Raw genomic sequence first — 18,557 nt, 5'->3', positions numbered from 1 at the left:
GCACAGTAAAATTGGCGCAAAATCATGCTGAACATCGGAGCGAATTCACGGCAAGATCGCATGCGTTTTTGGTGCCATTAGCGACCCCTTTTTCTCTTATTGGCCGAATGTCGATAACACCATTTTTTCGTGCATCTCTACTAGGTACACATGGGCCGAAAATGGTCGGTTCGACAGTTACCGGCTGACTTTCGGCCCATGTTTACAGCTCCTCATCTGACATTAGCCAGTCTCACTTTTTTTTTTCCCCCCCGCTTCGCTCACTGTCGTGATCTTGCCCCAGCATTTATAGCCACATAAGTAACTCGGTCATCCTAATGTGTTGCCTTGAAATCTAGGCAACGCATCTAGCTTTTAATTGTTCAAATTCTATAGCTACAAGTCTAACTTGTCTAATAATTAGGATGAAGGTGAATGCCTCTACCCTCTTTTAAGGGATGGTTGTTCTAGTTTGAGATACTGTAGATGGCCTCCATTACACCACCTGGTGAAACAATTGACCAAACTGTCCTGCCCTCTAGAGTTCACACTGCTATGTTGGGCCATCTTTTTGTTGAGAGGTTGTGTTGTCTCTCCAACATACACGTCTTTGAATTCCTCACTGCGCTAGACTGAGTATACCAAGTTACATCACTTGTGTTTGGTCTTTTGGATGTACAATACTGTCTCTCACAGTATTGGAATGTGACTAACTGATACTAACTATATCAGGACCTGGATAAATACAAAACTTCACAGACCTGTTTCAAATAGGTATTGTTATAAAATAGACAAATACGTTTACTTAGGTATAGTGTCTTGAAAGTCTATGTACCATCATATCAAGAAACCATGGCACTAACCATTTCTAGTTTTTAATGCTTACATTACTAATGACCATTTAATAAACTGTTTATACTAATCTCTGTAGACATGTATAATCCAGCAAGAATACTAACTTTCTTTGCCTCTGTTAACCACACTAAGCTTTTTTTCTCCCTGGCTTTGTAGTTTACACCTCCTCGTGTTGGTATCTTCTGAGTCAGTCCAAGCTTAGTTAGCATGCGGGTGAGTCAACAATTGTATTTTGTTCAAGTTTTTCCCCATTACGTTGGGCCTTCTTTGTACTTTGCTTGGCTTTCTATGTGCCTTTTGAAAAGGAAACTGTCCTTTTGCAAAGTTCCATTGGGCAAAGTTTCCTATATTTTTAGGTATGCAATTCCTGGTTTGGGTGCAGGGATGGACTGGCCATAGGGACTACAGGGAGTTTCCCGGTGGGCCGATGGCTCAGTGGGCCGTTTTTTAAAACGGAGACTCTCTTAGACCCCCCTGTCTCTTAGTCCCCCCTCTGTCTCTTAGTCCCCCCCCCCCTCTGTCTCTTAGTCCCCCCTCTGTCTCTCAGTCCCCCCTTCTTTTAGCCCCCTCCTCTGTCTCTCAGCCCCCTCTATCTCTCAGCTCCCCCCTCTGTCTCTCAGCACCCCCCCTCTGTCTCTCAGCTCCCCCCTCTGTCTCTCAGCTCCCTCTTCTGTATCATTCACTCCCTGACTCTTAGGCTGCTTTCTCACTGGGGTGGGCATTGTCGGTAAAACACTGCTAGTTTTAGCAGCACTATTCGGCGTCTAGCAGGCACTTTTAACCACCACTAGCAGCTGAATTCAAGGTTAAATGCGCCCATGTAGCGCTGCTGCCGAAGTGCTTTGCAGGCGCTTCAGCTGCGGTGGCCATTCATTTCAATGGGCAGAAGCAGTTTGTACACCGCTCCTCCACCGCCCCAAAGATGCTGCTTGGAGGACTTTTTGTTAACACCCAGGCAGCGCCCCAGTGTGAAAGCACTCAGGCTTTCACACTGGGACTGCAGCGAAGGCGTTTTTCAGTCGCTTTACAGGTGCTATTTTTAGCCCAAAAGCGCATTAAAAAACGCTTTAGTGTGAAAGGGGTCCTACACTCACCCCTCTCTTTTACACTCACTCTCTTTTTCTTACACTCACTTCCCTCAACCCTCCCTCTCTCTCATCCTCTCATTATATACAATAATGGATGTAGGGGCCTTTTGGTGGGCATGATTTTTCGGGGGGGGCAGCATTTTATTGAATTAAAGTGGGCCGGTCTGGATGAAGTCCAGGGCCAAATGTTTGTCCCAGTCCAGCCCTGTTTGGGTGGGACGTTTTTTAGGCATTGTACATATTTACAAATGCAGCTCTATAAAATGTATTTCATGAGAAACATGTTAAAATAACACAAGTAAGAATAAATACAACACAAGTAAGAATAAATACAATACAGTACATAAGGCCACAATAGCAAGAATAAATACAATACAGTACATAAGGCCACAATAGCAATCAGGACACATTTGGAACAGTTCTCTTCTTTCCCATCATGTCTTGAATAAAGTTAAATTATTTATTTCTCAGGAGAACGAGAATCTGTAAGAGACCTAAGCGCGATCACGAGACATATGCAACCAAAATCACTGCTGTGTTAAAAAGTTGCTTGGCAACGCCCCCAGTCCATTTTTTGCAGTTTTGCATTTGTCATTCCCTGGACCTTTCATTATTCGGCTATTGATTGGAGTTTGGGGTTGGTCACGATTTTGAGGAATTTGTATAATATCCCAGGTAATGTCCACATAACAGAGCTGGCATTTTGATTCCTGCTGAGGGAGGCACTTTCTTGGGCTTGCTTTGGGGGGCTGCCAGGCAGCTTTTTAACACAGCAATATATTGTCCGCATATGTATTATTATCGCTTGGATCTCTTACAGATTCCCGCTCCCCTGAGGAAGAAATAACATTTATTCAAACTGCATTGGAAATTAGGGGAATTTTACCAGGCATGTCCTGATCACTTTTGTGGCCTTATGTATTGTTTTTATCCTTATTTATACTATTTTAACACATTTCTAATATAATACATTTTATAGATGTATATGTGTGTGTGTGTGTGTGTGTAGAATGTCTTAATAGTCCCAGCCAAACATGGAATTGCAGATTCTGATAGCCCCAAGGCAGGGAGCTAGAGAATGGGTGATCACAATATTAACCATTAACATTAACATTGACACAGCACCAAATGATCCACAATGGCTCAAAAGTGAAATGGTCCAGAAATATTTAGACAGAATAAAGGTGGATAAAGCACCTGGACCAGATGGCATCCACCCACGGATCCTAAAAGAATTGAGCTCTGTAATTTCAAAGCCATTGTATCAAATTTTTATGAACTCATTAATGACGGGAATAGTACCACTGGATTGGCGCAGGGCCAATGTGGCGCCTATATTTAAAAAGGGAACAAAGTCTTAACCAGGTAACTATAGACCTTTTAGTTTAACTTCTATAGTTGGGAAGATACTGGAGAGTTTAATAGAAGACCACATAGATGAACGAGTTCTTGCTGGAAAAAAACATTTTAAGCAACAGACAGCATGGATTCATGAAAAACAGAAGTTGTCAGACAAACCCGATTTATCTTTTTTTTTTATTTGTTCAATGCAGAGAAAACAACTGGCCCACACGGGCCCCAACAATATTGAGTCATATATACATTGCAAGAAAGAATGCCAGATGGGAACATACACAAACATATAATAGTACATGCATGGTTGCACTGCACGCCCCCTCCTGACAACATCTGAGATCCCTCAGGGGTCTAATTATGATAAGCCTCCGTGGGCGTGTCTCTGTGCCACTCGAATGCCCCCCACTGAAACTCATCAGGCCTGTATCAAGGCCCGGCAGGTCCAGCCGACTCTGCGTTTTCAAATTTTAAATCAAGAGAGAGAGGGAGAGAAAGAGGAAGAAAGAGATGTTAGGTATGTGGGTAAGGGGGGGTGGGGGTGGCCGGGAACTGCTCCCAGTCAGAAAGGGGCGAGTAAGAGACAAGGGGGGGGGGGACATCAGGGGGGGGGGGGGTGCGAGACATGGACCACTGCCTCAGCGCTCTTAGGTTCCAGTGGGAAACCTGATTATCTATCTTTTTATGAAGAGGTAAGTAAAACCTTGGACAGAGGGGTGGCAGTGGACGTTGTATACTTGGATTTTGAAAAAGCGTTCAATACAGTTCCGCACACACGGCTCATGTGTAAGATAAAGTCTACAGGATTGGAAATATCAGTTTGTAAATGGATAGAAAACTGTCTAAAAGACAGAATTCAAAGAGTAGTGGTTAATGATTCTTACTCTGAATGATCTAAGGTTATCAGTGGTGTACCCCAAGGTTCAGTGTTGGGACCCTTACTTTTTAATATCTTTATAAATTATATAGGGTCTGGAATCAAAATCAAAATTTCTGTCTTTGCAGATGAGACTAAGCTATGCAGTGGAATAACGTCCTTACAGGATGTCTCCAATTGACCTCAATGGTCTGTCTAATTGGGCGACTATGTGGCAGTTGAGGTTAAATGTTGATAAATGTAAAGTTATGCACTTGGGGATTAAGAATATGCATGCATCATACATACTAGGGGAGTACAACGGGGGGATCTGTAGTGAAGGATCTGGGGGTTTTGGTAGATCATAAGCTCAATAATGGCATGCAATACCAAGCTGCGGTTTCCAAAGCGAGCAAAGTCCTTTCTTGAGAGGTATGGACTTTAGAGAGAGATACAATTTTGCCCCTGTTCAAATCATTAGTAAGATCTCATCTGGAATATGCAGTTCAGTTTTGGGCACCAGTTCTCAAAAAGGATATCTGGGAACTGGAGAAAGTGCAGAGAAGGGCAACCAAACTGATAAGAGGCATGGAGGAACTCAGCTATGAGAAAAGATTAGATGAACTGAATTTATTCACCCTTGAGAAGAGGAGATTAATGGGGCATATGATCAACATGTACAAATATATAAGGGGTCCATATAGCGAACTTGGTGTTGAGGTATTCACTTTCCAGGCAACACAAAGGACAAGGGGGCACTCTTTACGTCTAGAGGAAAAGAGATTTCATCTCCAAATATGGATAGGTTTCTTCACAGAGCTGTGAAAATGTGGAATATACTCCCTCCAGAGGTGGTTGTGGCCAGCTCAGTAGATTGCTTTAGGAAAGGCCTGGATACTTTCCTAAATGTACATAATATAACTGAGTACTAACATTTATAGGTAAAGTTGATCCAGTAAAAATCGGATTGCCTCTCGGGGGATCAGGAAGGATTTTTTCCCCTGCTGTAGCAAATTGGAGCATGCTCTGAAGGTGTTTTTCACCTTTTTCTGGATCAACTGTGGGTATAGAATTGGGTATATTGGATTGTACGATATTTTTTTTTTATTATTTACATTATTGTTGAACTAGATGGACTTGTGTCTTTTTTTCAACCTGACTAACTATATAACTATGTAACCACACTAGTTCTTAAAGGTGTTCTAACCGGAAAAAGCTTTGCTGGCCTTCTGAAAATACAAACTGTCTGCAAGTCTCTTTCTCCCGTATTTTATGAACCACTGATCCTGTATAAGTATGCAACAAATGCAGGCAGAACTTTTTCTGCGTTTTTGTGCTTTCGGTAACTTAAAGTAGTGAAGCCATTAGATAAGCTTGACCGCAAGATAACTATTGTTTTTAATAGAGGAGGTTGCCTTTGGCAGCCTTTGTATTTGTTTAGGTTTTGGTCATATTCAATTTTTACACTGCTTCTAATGCTGATACCTGGAGCTTGATTTACCAGTCCTATATAGCCCAGGCCATGCTTTCAGCATTGCTGAAGTGTGTTCATTTCAGGCTGTCTGCTTGAAACCTATCCTGTCTCTCAAGACTCAAAGTTCATATTACATAATTTTGATGAAATGAATACATTATGTACTAACCAGGGTGCTACAATGAATAGTCTTACATTTTCCATGTATGTATGTTTAAAGCGGAGTTCCACCTAAAAATGGAACTTCCGCTTAATCCACTCCTTGCCCCCTTACATGCCACTTTTGGCATGTAATTTTTTTTGGGGGGGAAGTGGGGACTTCAGGAGGAGTGGGACTTCCTGTCCCACTTCCTCCTTTTGCCGAGGGGCTGGTAAGGCGAATAGCTTAATCGCCTTATTGCAGCCCCTCCCTGTAGGCGAGTGCCTGTCCAATCGGACGGCGCAGTGCCGCTCGCGCATGCGCAGTGAGTGCCCGGCCGTGAAGCCAAAATCTGTCACTGCCGGGTGCCCACACTAGGAATAAAGACGCCGGCCGGCGAGGGGGGGAGTGGAGCGGAGCCCTGGCCGGCGCGTCACTGGAACCATAGAGCAGGTAAGTGTCTTTTTATTAAAAGCCAGCAGCTACAATTTTTGTAGCTGCTGACTTTTAATAAACTAAAAAACAGGCTGGAACACCCCTTTAATATATGCTATATTATTATCTTTTGAATTGTGGCTTTAATGTTGCATACTGTGAAAAGTGAATCTATTATTTTTCATATTAGGCAAAGTGATGGGTTCGTTTTATAGGAGACACAATTATCTGAAAATTGCATTTATGACAGCACTGGGGCCTGACGATGAGCCACACCGGGAACTAAGCACTTTATTATCAGGAGGCAGGAGTGTCATGTGCCCTCCCCATGCCTGGTTTAGAGGGGTTACAGGGAAAAAGAGTAGAGGCTACCAATGGTGCCTTCTATAAAGCCAATCTAAACTATACTGTAATTGCATTCTTTAATTCCAGCTGGCTTAGGAAACAATATTTAAGAAGAAAAGAAAAGCCCCTGTCTTTAACTATTACCAGCTCTTCTGTTCTATTTAGGGGTGCACCGAATGGTTTTTTTGGTGCCAATACCGAAAATGAAAAATACACTAGGCCGAAAATGACCGATACCTAAACTTATTAAAAAAAAAAAAAATGTATACAGAAGATGGTCAGAGACTGGGGACATGGTACAGGAGATGGTCAGAGACTGGGAACATGGTACAAGAGATCAATGCAGCCTCACCAGTGCCCGTCAGATGCAGCCTGCCTGTGTCCCCAGTGCAGCGAGTTAGCCAGCCAGCCTGCCTGTGTCCCCAGTGCAGCCAGTTTGCCAGCCTGCCTGTGTCCCCAGTGCAGCCAGTTTGCCAGCCTGCCTGTGTCCCCAGTGCAACCAGTTTGCCAGCCTGCCTGTGTCCCCAGTGCAGCCAGCCAGCCTGCCTGTGTCCCCAGTGCAGCCAGCCTGTGCAGGGGAAGAGAGAGGAGAGCCCCAACCGCCTGGTTGATTAGAGCGCCGGGAACATAACGGCTTTCATTTCAATAGATGTGTGTTCCCTGCCACATACTGTCACATACAGCCCCTCCTTTTTGTCCAGGCACTTTGATAGACAGATCACCTGTCCAATCCTGAGACGGGTGATCTGTCTATGAAAGTTCCCCAGACAAGAGGGAGGGACTGTATGTGACAGCGTGCGGCGGGGAACACACAGCTTTTGAAATGAAAGCTGTCTAGTTCCCGGCGGTCTAATCAACCAGGCGGTGACGGCGGCTGCTCTCCTCTCTTTTCTGCGTTATAGGACACCCCCATAATGGGTGGGGGCCGATATGTTTCGGCGGCTGAAATTTCGGTGCATCCCTAGTTATATTAAATATATTTTTTTTATATATGCAATGATCCAAAAGCGAAATATATTGATCTGGATGACCGTATTTTAACCACTTAACCCCCGGACCATATTGCTGGTCAAAGACCAGAGCACTTTCTGCGATTCGACACTGCGTCGCTTTAACTGACAATTGCGCGGTCATGCGACGTGGCTTCCAAACAAAATTGGCGTCCTTTTTTCCCCACAAATAGAGCTTTATTTTGGTGGTATTTGATCACCTCTGCGGTTTTTAGTTTTTGCGCTATAAACAAAAAGCGACAATTTTGAAAAAAAAAAAAAATTTTTTGCTATAATAAATATCCCCCAAAAATATATATATATATATATATATATATATATATATATATATATATAAAAAAAATTTCCTCAGTTTAGGCCGATACGTATTCTTCTACATATTTTCGTTAAAAAAAACGCAATAAGCGTTTATTGATTGGTTTGCGCAAAAGTTATAGCGTTTACAAAATAGGGGATATTTTTATGGCATTTTTATTAATATTTTTTTTTTTTACTAGTAATGGCGGCAAGCAGCGATTTTTTTTTTCCGGCGACATTATGGCGGACACTTTTGACACATTTTTGGGACCATTGGCATTTTTATAGCGATCAGTGCTATAAAAATGCATTGGATTACTATAAAAATGCTTCTGGCAGTGAAGGGGTTAACACTAGGGGGTGGGGAAGGGGTTAAGTATGTTCCCTGGGTGTGTTCTAACTGTAGGGGGGGTGGCCTCACTAGGGGAAATGATCGATCAGCATTTCTCTCCCTGACAGGACCGGGAGCTGTGTTTACACACACAGCTCCCGGTCCCCGCTCTGTAACGAGCGATCGCGTGTGCCCGGCGGCGATCGTGCCCGCCGGGCACAGGAGTCGTGGGCGAGCGGGGGGGGGGGGGGCGACGTATAGCTACGTGCTTTGGCACAGGGGATCCGACCTGCCGCCGTAAAATGACGGCGGCTGGTCGGCATGTAGTTAAATGTTATTTTTATTTTAATTTTTGTTTATTTTGATATATAAAAAATATAATCCATATAATTTTTCCTAATCCAGTTTTAGTTTTTTTCCTCAGACCAAATGTTTTGTAAATATAAGTTTTATGTAGGCCATCATATTTACTTTTTATTTAGTAGTCAAAATATGCTTTCATTTTATGATTTTCAATATTAAGACCAGACAGATAATCACTGAAAGTGATGATTGAGTGATTACACCAATATATAACGGAGAGAAATATTTGGTGAATCTGGCTTTTAGGTGAACATTTAGGGAAGACCTGCATTTTTTAAACCAAGCAGGCAATCAAAGCCAATCATCAGTTATATCTAAAAAAAATATACACAAATTTAGTTCTGAAGTCGACAACCCTTTGTATGTGGATGTGAAAATAAAAAAATGAATGCAAGATGACAGTTGTGTACGAAGTAAATTACACTAAGGCCGGGTACACACGGACAAACATGTATGGTGAAAGCGGTCCGTCGGACCGTTTTCACCATACATGTCTGCCAGAGGGCTTCTGTACGATGGTTGTACACACCATCGTACAGAAGTCCGCGCGTAAACAATACGCGGGGCGTGTCCGCGGTGTCGCCGCGTCGATGACGCGGTGTCGCCGCGACAATGACGCGGCGACGTGCGCGGCCCGCCTTTAAAATGCTTCCACGCATGCGTCGAAGTCATTCGACGCATGCGAGGGACGGCGGGCGCCTGGACATGTACGGTAGGTCTGTACTGACGACCGTACATGTCCGAGCGGGCTGAATTCCAGCGGGCTGTTTTAAAACAAGTCCAGGAATATTTGTCTGCTGGGAAAAGGCCCGGCGGGCAAATGTTTGCTGGAATTCGGCCCGCTCGCGCCCACACACGACCAAACATGTCTGCTGAAACTGGCCTGCGGGCCAGTTTCAGCAGACATGTTTGCTCGTGAGTATGGGGCCTTAGGCTTAATTTCCATGGACATTTTTACAGCCACTTTTTTTTAGCCTTTTTTAAAGCTTAAAAACGTCTGTCCATGTTTTTTTTTTTTTTTTTTTTAGCTGGAGCTCAAAAACGCAGCAGTAGCGTTTTAGCGTTTTTGCACGTTTTTGAGCGTTTTTTAACGTCTGGCGTTTTTACAGCTCTAAGGCTGGACCTTCAGAATGCACTGGTCCTGGGTTTTTTTTGCAGCTTAAAAACGGCTCAGCCATCTACAGCTCAAAAACGTCATGGTGGCCATGAGGCCATAGACTAACATGGAGAGCCGTTTTTAAGCTGAAAAAAATGCTCAGAAAAGTGGCTGTAAAAACGTCCAAAAACGTCCATGAAAATTAAGCCTTGGGACCAGTGCGTTCTGAAGCTCCAGCCTTAGAGCTGTAAAAACGCCAGACGTTCAACGCTCAAAAACTTGCAAAAACGCTACCGCTGCGTTTTTTAAGCTCCAGCTAAAAAAAAAAAAAAAAAAACCATGGACAGGCGTTTTTAAGCTGTACAAAAGGCTAAAAAAAGTGGCTGTAAAAACGCCCATGGAAATGAAGCCTAAGGGTTCTACAATATTTATAAAAACAATTTTTTATGTGAACATTGTGTGAATATATTTATAAATGGGTCCTTTAGCGTAAAAAATCAGAAAAGATAATTTACAGAAACGCCGTTGTCTTTCTTTCTTTGGCATTTTTCCAATCTACTGATGAATTCACATATCAGTAATTACTTGTCTCCTCACAGTCCTCCCTTTTGGACCTTGTCAGTTCTTGTACCTTTTATACCCCTTATGGACCAGAACAATTTTTACTATTCTGTTATTGGCCTGTTTATTCAGTGATGACTTTGTTTTAATTTAGGTTAATGAAGTAATACATACATTTGTTTTTGGGGACAAGCCAAGGTTTTCTTTTGGAAAAATTGTATTGCAAAAAATATTTCTATACAATCTAAGGACAAAAAAAAAGGCAAAAATAAAAGATTTTCGCAAAATATTTTTTTCTACTTTGACCAGTGTTCATAGTTACACATTAGGTGAGGTTGAAAAAATACACAAGTCCATCAAGTCCAACCTATGTGTGTGATTATAGGTCAGGATTACATTGTATCTCCCTGTATATTGGGGTCATTCAGGTGCTTATCTAATAGTTTTTTTTTTTAACTATTGAGGCTTCCCGCTGAGACCACCGCCTGTGAAAGGGAAGTAAAAAACCCTCTACGTAATTTTAGGTTAGACCTCCTTTCTTCTAATTTTAATGAGTGGCCACGTGTCTTATTAAACTCCCTTCCGCAAAAAAGTTTTATCCCTATTGTGGGGTCACCAGTACAGTATTTGTCAATGGAAATCGTATCCCCCCCCCCCCCTCAAGTGTCTTTTCTCCAGAGAGAATAAGTTCAGTGCTCGCAACCTTTCCTAATATCCTCCAGACCCTTTATTTTAAAATAGTTACTGTAGATAAGTTATACATTTTATTTTATCATTTGTCCTGTATATACAGTATTGAACTCATAATGAACATAAAATGATGTTTTGGTACAAACCATGACAAAGATCTATGCAAATTAAAAAAAACATTTTTTTTTCAATTTTGTGCATTTTTTATATATTTTTTGCTCACAACACAAAAAAAAATATATTAAATCAATTAAACAATGGTCGAATAAACTAAAAGATTTACAGGTATGCAGGTATAATTGTCTACACAATGAAAAGTCATGATTATAAAGTCTTATTTACCTATCACTGCATTTTTACATTGCCATGTTTTTGTGGAACCAATAGTGGAAGAAACCGAGGTCAGGGGATGAAAAGGCTATAGTATGTGCACCTCTAGGATAAAAATCTTGACAAAGAGGTAGCCGAATGCAGACATTCTGGTCAGTTAGTCTGGTGTTCCAGTTGATATAGGTGTGGGTTTGCCTTAACGTGTCGCATAAAGAATGTTTAGAAATGTTATTTCTCATATAACGGGAAAGGATTTTGTATTTTTACAATCCTCAAACAGGTGTCTCCCCAACAATAACACCTAAGGGACTGCAAGCCACTTTTTCAAATTCGAATAGTTTGTATTTGAGTCTTCCATGCCAAATACACATTGTTTGTGAGTAGATTTACTTTAAATTAAATCATACCACGAAAAAAAAATACTGTCCATCTTCAGTGTTTATTTGCTAAATGCTACCTTTACTGCACTACTAAAAGAATGTTCGGTGGATAAAGGAGAGAGTAAGGTCTGGGAAATTTATACAGTGGAATGGTTGTAGACAAAAACACCATAAGATGACCTTAACCCCATTTTCTTTTGTCTATTACTTTGTTTAAAGCAATACTGTGGTTGGAAAATTATGAATAAAAACTTGGTTGATAAATGTATGCTGCTAACAAATCTAACTATTCTTTTTTTTCTTTTTTCTTTTTTTTTACTTGCAGTCTTGGCTGAGACCTTCCTCCTAATGCTGCTTTGAAGACCCGGCTTCCTCTAGATTTGTCAGCATTACATTTTTACAACTGATGGAATGAAATGAAAGTCAAATCTAATAGGTTTAGCAATCAAAAACTCTTACCATTAACTGCCTTGAGTTGAGCTGATGCTACATAGTGACCATCTTGGCACTATTTTTTTTGTAAATCATCTTTCTTCTTATAAAAGGAGTGTTCTGTACATTGGTACAATAACGGTTTGAAAATGGACAAAGTAATTTATTATGTATGAGAAATGGTTTATTTAAACGTGACTTGCATAACAAATAAGTAAGCACTTGCATGAAAAATGCTACCATTGCTAACCTATTAATGTCTAATATATGCTCACTTAGAGACACCTTTAACTCGGTGCATATACATTTTTGTCCATGTCAACCTCTTCTTGATTTAGAGACCATACACCCAGACACATGCTTCAATGTGTCAGGTCCTAAAGAGGAACTGAACTCTGGAAGTTATGCCCAAAAAAGGCAAATAACTGGTTATCAATATTGCCTTTGGTCTCCCTGCACTGTTATTTTTCTGGGGTAATTCTGGAAAAAAAAAGGTTCATTTTTAGAGTACTGCTTAACACACACAAATAACATTTCTAAATGCTTCCTAAAACATGGCAACATTTGCGGTTTGAGTTCAGATTTTTTTTATCTTGCAACCCCCACCTTGTTCTCACATTTCATAGCACATCCTACTTTTGTTTGCTTATACTATAAAGTGTGTGTTTTGGACTGTGGGCTATTGCAATTTAGGCGGCAAGTGACGATGACGATAATATTTTCCTGGCTTTGGAAATCTTCAAGGTGTGCAGTAGAGTTTATTACATTAAAATGTATTTGCGGGTACCTCAAAGTTCCTGCTATCTGATGTACTTTTAGACATTAACAGTTTAGCAAAAGTGGATGTATGTGAAGTGGAGGTACTGCGTATAAAATAGAAATTATCCTTGAGAATTATAGTTATACTGTTTATCTACTATTGTGGTGTTGAATCAGGGGAGCCTACACCAAATTCTGAATTTTCAGAATGCTTCTGCACTTTTATCTTCACATCAAGCCTGCAAAGATCAGCTTGATTTATAATAAACCAGCTACCCCCCTCACCCTCCACCTAGGAGGTCTAGTGCTGAAACTGAGAACACTAGTAAACTTATTTATAGAAGAACCTATTTTAATCTAAATTGATCCCAAACTCAAAACTGTGTGCAATATCAGGAAAATAGCAAACCTATATGTGGAAAAAAAAAATCTGTTTAAGGGCTTATTCACACCAGGCCGTGTTATACCGTGGCTGCTGTATGCGCTGTAAAGGGAGCAAGGTGATGATCTGACTGTAATGCATTGCACTGCTTACTTTTTTTTTTTTTTTTTACTTTATCAAAATATTACAAACTGACATTTCATGGCAAATGTGCCAATAGAAGCCTCTGTGTCATTTATAACTATGCAATGTTAGAGGTTGACACAGTATGGCTCATGCTGACTGCCAGTTATCTTAAAGCAAACCTGTGACAGACTTGGGCAATTCAAACTGAGTGTACAAAATAAAAAATCATAAACCAGTGTTTCTTTTAAAGTGGTGGTGAACTAAAAAAAAAAAAAAATGTATTATATTGCAGCTTAGATGTGGTGGTTGCATTCGTTTTTTCTTTTTTTTAGGATTGTTCCTCTGGATTTTCATCTGGTGATCCAGCCAAAATTCCTTTAACAGACCAATGTGTCCTGCAAAAGTGGCAATTAACCACTCAGCTACCAGCCTGCCGTCAATTGACGGCGGCAAGGTAGCCCAATTGTTCTGACAGGACGTCATATGATGTCCTCGTCTTTTAAAGCCGCTAGGGGGCTCGCGTGCGCGCACCAGCCGCGTTACTGGGAACACAATGCGCGTGCCTGATGGCCGCCGGGCACCCGCGATTGCCCAGTAACTGAGCAGGACCGTGGATCTCTGTGTGTCAACAAAGAGATCCACGTCCTGTCAGGGAGAGGAGACCAATGCTGTGTCCCTTGTACATAGGGACACAGTAATCAATGCATATTTATAGCACTGTTCACTGTATAAATGTGAATGGTCCCAAAAATGTGTCAAAAGTGTCCGATGTGTCTGCTATAATGTCGCAGTCCCAATAAAAATCGCAGATCGCCACCATTCCTAGTAAAAAAAAAAAAACATAATTATGTCCCCTATTTTGTAGGCGCTATAACTTTTGCGCAAACCAGTCACTATATGCTTATTGCGATTTTTTTTTTTTTTCTTAACAAAAATATGTAGAAGAATACGTATTGGCCTAAACTGAGAAACATTATTTTTTTTTTTTATTGGATATTTATTATAGCAAAAAGTAAAAAATATTGTGTGTTTTTTTCAAAATTGACGCTCTTTTTTTGTTTATAGCATAAAAACCGCAGAGGTGATCAAATACCACCAAAAGAAAGTTCTATTCGTGGGTAAAAAAGGACGTCAATTTTGTTTGGGAGCCACGTCGCACGACTGCGCAATTGTCAGTTAAAGCGACGCAGTGCCGGAAGCTGAAATTTTGCCTGAGCAGGAAGGGGGTATATGTGCACAGTAAGCAAGTGGTTAAAGGCTAATGTCGCGTACACACGATCCTTTTTTCGGGTTGTAAAAAAATAAGTTTTCAGGCTCTAGAAAAAGCTACGTTTTTTTCAACTTGATCATTAAAATGACCTTGCCTACACACGATCGTGAAAAAAAAATGCTCTAGCAAAGCGCGGTGACGTACAACATGTATGACGGCACTATAAAGGGGAAGTTCCATTCAGATGACGCCACCCTTTGGGCTGCTTTAGCTGATTTTGTGTTAAAGACGATTCCCGCTTTTCTGTCTGTTACAGCGTGATGAATGTGCTTACTCCATTACGAACACTAGTTTTACCAGAACGAGCGCTCCCGTCTCATAACTTGCTTCTGAGCATGCGCAGATTTTTTACGTCGTTAAAGCCCACACACGACCATTTTTTACAACCCTAAAAACGACAACGTTTAAAACGTCGTTAAAAAATAGAGCATGTTCGAAAAAAAAATTGCCTGTTTTTCAGAACCTGAAAAATGCTCTGAAGCCCACACATAATCGTTTTTAATGACGTTAAAAAAAATTTAGAACCCAAAAAATTATCGTGTGTACGTGGCATTAGGGCTGGTCCACACTACAATTTCTGCATTCTGGATGTGTTTTTGCATGCACATTTTTAGGCCGTTTTTGATGTGAACTGGTGTGTTTGTTTTCCTCCTTTTTTTTTCTTTATCTCAATTCAGGACATGTGCGGTCTGGTGCATTTTTCATGCGTTCTGTTGTGATTTGATGCCTTTTGTCACATTCTATACAGAAAAAATACAGCATGTTCTACTTTTTGCTGACTGCCCTGGAACACAATGCACTGGTGTGAACCTAGGGCCATTGGAATACATGGAGAAAACGGTGAATGCGTTTTTGATGCAGATTAAAAATGCACTGGACTGTATCTGGTGTGAACCAGCCCGAAGACCAACCTTGACGGGTGCTTACAATGAACATTTTTAAATAATTTATATAAAGCTTTTATCCCAAAAGGAAAAATAGAACTGTTGCTGTAACTGCTCAGTTACAGTTCAGCTTCAATATGTTGGTCATGTCCCTCAAAATCTGCTAGTACATCTAACACATGGGGGCTCAACCTGTGGCCCTCCAGCTGTTTCAGAACTACAAGTCCCAAGAGGCATTGCAAGCCGCTGACAGGTACAAGCATGACTTTCGAAAAGGCAGAGACATGATGGGACTTGTAGTTCAGAAACAGCTGGAGGGCCACAGGTTGAGCACCCATGATCTGACACTACCCTTTGCCCTGATGGACAATGCTGCTGTCCAAGAGTAGTTCTGTTGATCCTCCATTCAAAGTGGAAACAACCTGACTGAAAATGTGTGGATCACCAGGTGAGAAAAAAAGGAACAAGTCCATGTAGCAATATTTTCATTTTTAGGTTTATTACTACTTTATATGAAATTAATCAATCTGTGGATCCAGCGATATGGAAAACTCAAATTTATTTGCAAAAATATGAGCTTTGCCCTACCCCTGCCAGTTCCTAAACCTTCCTTCTGGTCAATTTGTCTGCTTATCATATTACTTGACCAGTATGGTGTATTGGAGTTTGCATTTTTTTTATAATAGTAGTTTAGCTGCTCAACACTTCAGCTACCTATATCTTTGTAACTGCTGATTATTTCGACTTTTTACAGAAAATGACATTTGCTTGTATACTCATTTTGAACTGTCCAAGTTTGTAACATCTTTATTTTAATGGTACATGTGCAAATATAATAATTTGTGTATGCAATGCAAAATGCCCATAAGCCCTCCAGATTTTGGCTTACTGTATAGGTTTTTTTTTTTTTTTTTACATTTTGGGTAGATTTAAAGTTACATTTTCTGTTCGGATTCTATTTATTTCTGTGACCACTCTGGGGGAGGTTTCTCATCTATATTATGACCAGTTCTGTTGCTGCATGGACAGCAATAGAACATTCCTCTATTTACTAAAAATGTGGATTGTTTTTGTTTCCCCGTTAGAGAGATTTCCCATCACTCAAAACCTGACAGCAGTTCTAACCCTATTTGCTTCTATCCATAGAAGGATAAAACGTTTTTGCCTGGAGATGGTCTTTTTAAATTGTTTGTTTGCTGGTTACAATGGGCATATTGTGCTTGTGTTGTTCTTGTATTTTTTTCTTCTTCAAAAAAAAAAAAAAAATTATGCTAATTTTTTTTTATACAGTACTCCTAGCTGTTTAAAAGCAGATTGAAGTAAAATAACACTAACCTTGTGTACAACCACTGCATTACTGATTTTGTCCACAGGATCATCACTGGTTATTTACCCTCCTGAAGATCAAGTTCCACTTTCTGAAAACGTGCCCACATTTTAGATTGTTTTGAGTGCCTAGAATTGTTTGAGCCTGTTTTCTTTATGTTTCGCTACATTTTAAGCCTGTGGTTTTCATTCTGTGTGAATTAATTGTGCAATACTGTAGCAGGGAAGGAATTGTGGTTCATTTATCTATAGACCATTTTCTTGCTGTGCTTATCTTTGATTTTCTTTTGCTATGGGCCAGTTCTTCAAACTTTCATCTATGATGGAAGATTCTAAAATCGGAGTAACTCACTGGGTTCCTCTTAGCTTTTGTACGTATATTTTCCAGATTGAGTATACAACTGTACATTGTAAATAGTCAATAAATGAATGTATTATAATGCGGTTTTGTGATGGCCTCAATGTTAATCCTAAAAAAATGGAGGAAAATAAATTTTATTTACTAAATACAATTTGTTTTTGTTCGTTTCTTTAATGTATTTGGAACAGAATGAGTTCTATACTGTAGCTTTCCGGGGGGGGGGGGGCACAGTTTGCCATCTTTGCCCTGGGCACTGGATGACATTTTCCCGACACTGTGCCCACAGCAACATGTATCCCTCCTGTTGCATTTGGTGGGCAGTAATACCGCTGAACATGACAAGGTTAAAACAGGCATTGAGGCTGCATCATCGCCTTCTCACTTCCTGTTAAATGTCTGTGCAAAGCAATTAGAAATTCAAAGCTGCAGCAATTTAGCCATACATGTAAACTTTGTTTTTCATTTATTGTGTCTCTTGTGCTGGAGCCAGCTGTCGTAGTTGAAATCTCTAATGTCCACCCCACATACCCTGCAGCTGTAGACTTCTGTTTCTGTAGGGGTTAATAAGAGTCCTGGACCTGTCACTAAAGCTTGTCAAGAGTGTTGACCATGCCCAACCTTTCCACCCCCCTCCCCAGTTCATGAAAGATGTACTATAGCTTCCATGAATGAAAACTCCTCTACAGTATGATGTCTATGGTAGACAGGGGGATAAATTAAAGGTCTGCCTCCTCCATTCATAGATTGTTTTTTATTGATGGAAGCTGTACTACAGTAAGAGTGCAGTAGGATTCCAGTAAACAGTTGAATGCTTGCTGCATTGAGGAAGGTATAGAAGAGCAGACATGCTATTGAAGTTAATAGAATAGAAATGGTTCTCTGCAACAAAATGTTCTGGACCAGTGAATGGCAAACATATTAATATATTGTGGATTAGTTCCATTAATGGGTGGGACTAGGAAGGATAAAGCAGTCACTTTTCATATTGGCATCAATGACTAACTAAAAGGAAAGTTAAATGGTTATTAACAATTTTAGGGAATTGGGAGGTTAACTTAATCTAAAAGACTAGTGCAGCTTGCGCCAAAGAAAGCAGGAATTGCCTTACATTATATAATTATCCTATTCAATCTTCCTTAGATTTACCTTCAATGATGTGGTACAGGGGTCTGCCTGTTTGCATACAAAGTGAAAGCGTTTAACCACATTCCAGCCAGCCTATAGCAAAATGACGGCTGAGCAGTATCTCTCCCGTTCTGACTGGACATCACATCCTTCAGAACAAGCTGCTTGTGCGCGCCCCCGAGGGCGTGCAGCCTGGCGATCGGTAGTGTGGTGTGTCGCTCTGACACACACTGCATCTTCAATCACGGTAAAGACATAAGCTCTTTACCATGTGATCAGCTGTGTCTGATCAACGGCGTAACTAGGACGT

At 40.7% G+C, this 18,557-nt stretch overlaps 1 protein-coding gene across 1 annotated transcript in view; it reads left to right on the top strand.

The window, feature by feature from the left end:
• Window positions 1–13,543, top strand: part of GOLGA4 (golgin A4) — a 157,912-nt gene extending 144,369 nt beyond the window's left edge. The window contains exon 26 of the mRNA XM_040353284.1: window positions 11,908–13,543. Within this exon, the coding sequence (XP_040209218.1) occupies window positions 11,908–11,931 (24 nt within the window). The 3' untranslated portion in view covers window positions 11,932–13,543. The remainder of the gene's footprint in view (window positions 1–11,907) is intronic.
• Window positions 13,544–18,557: the final 5,014 nt, after the last annotated feature.

Source organism: Rana temporaria, chromosome 5 (assembly GCF_905171775.1).
Source record: "Rana temporaria chromosome 5, aRanTem1.1, whole genome shotgun sequence".
NCBI classification, from domain to species: domain Eukaryota; kingdom Metazoa; phylum Chordata; class Amphibia; order Anura; family Ranidae; genus Rana; species Rana temporaria.
This window is presented reverse-complemented; position numbering and strand designations above follow the sequence as displayed.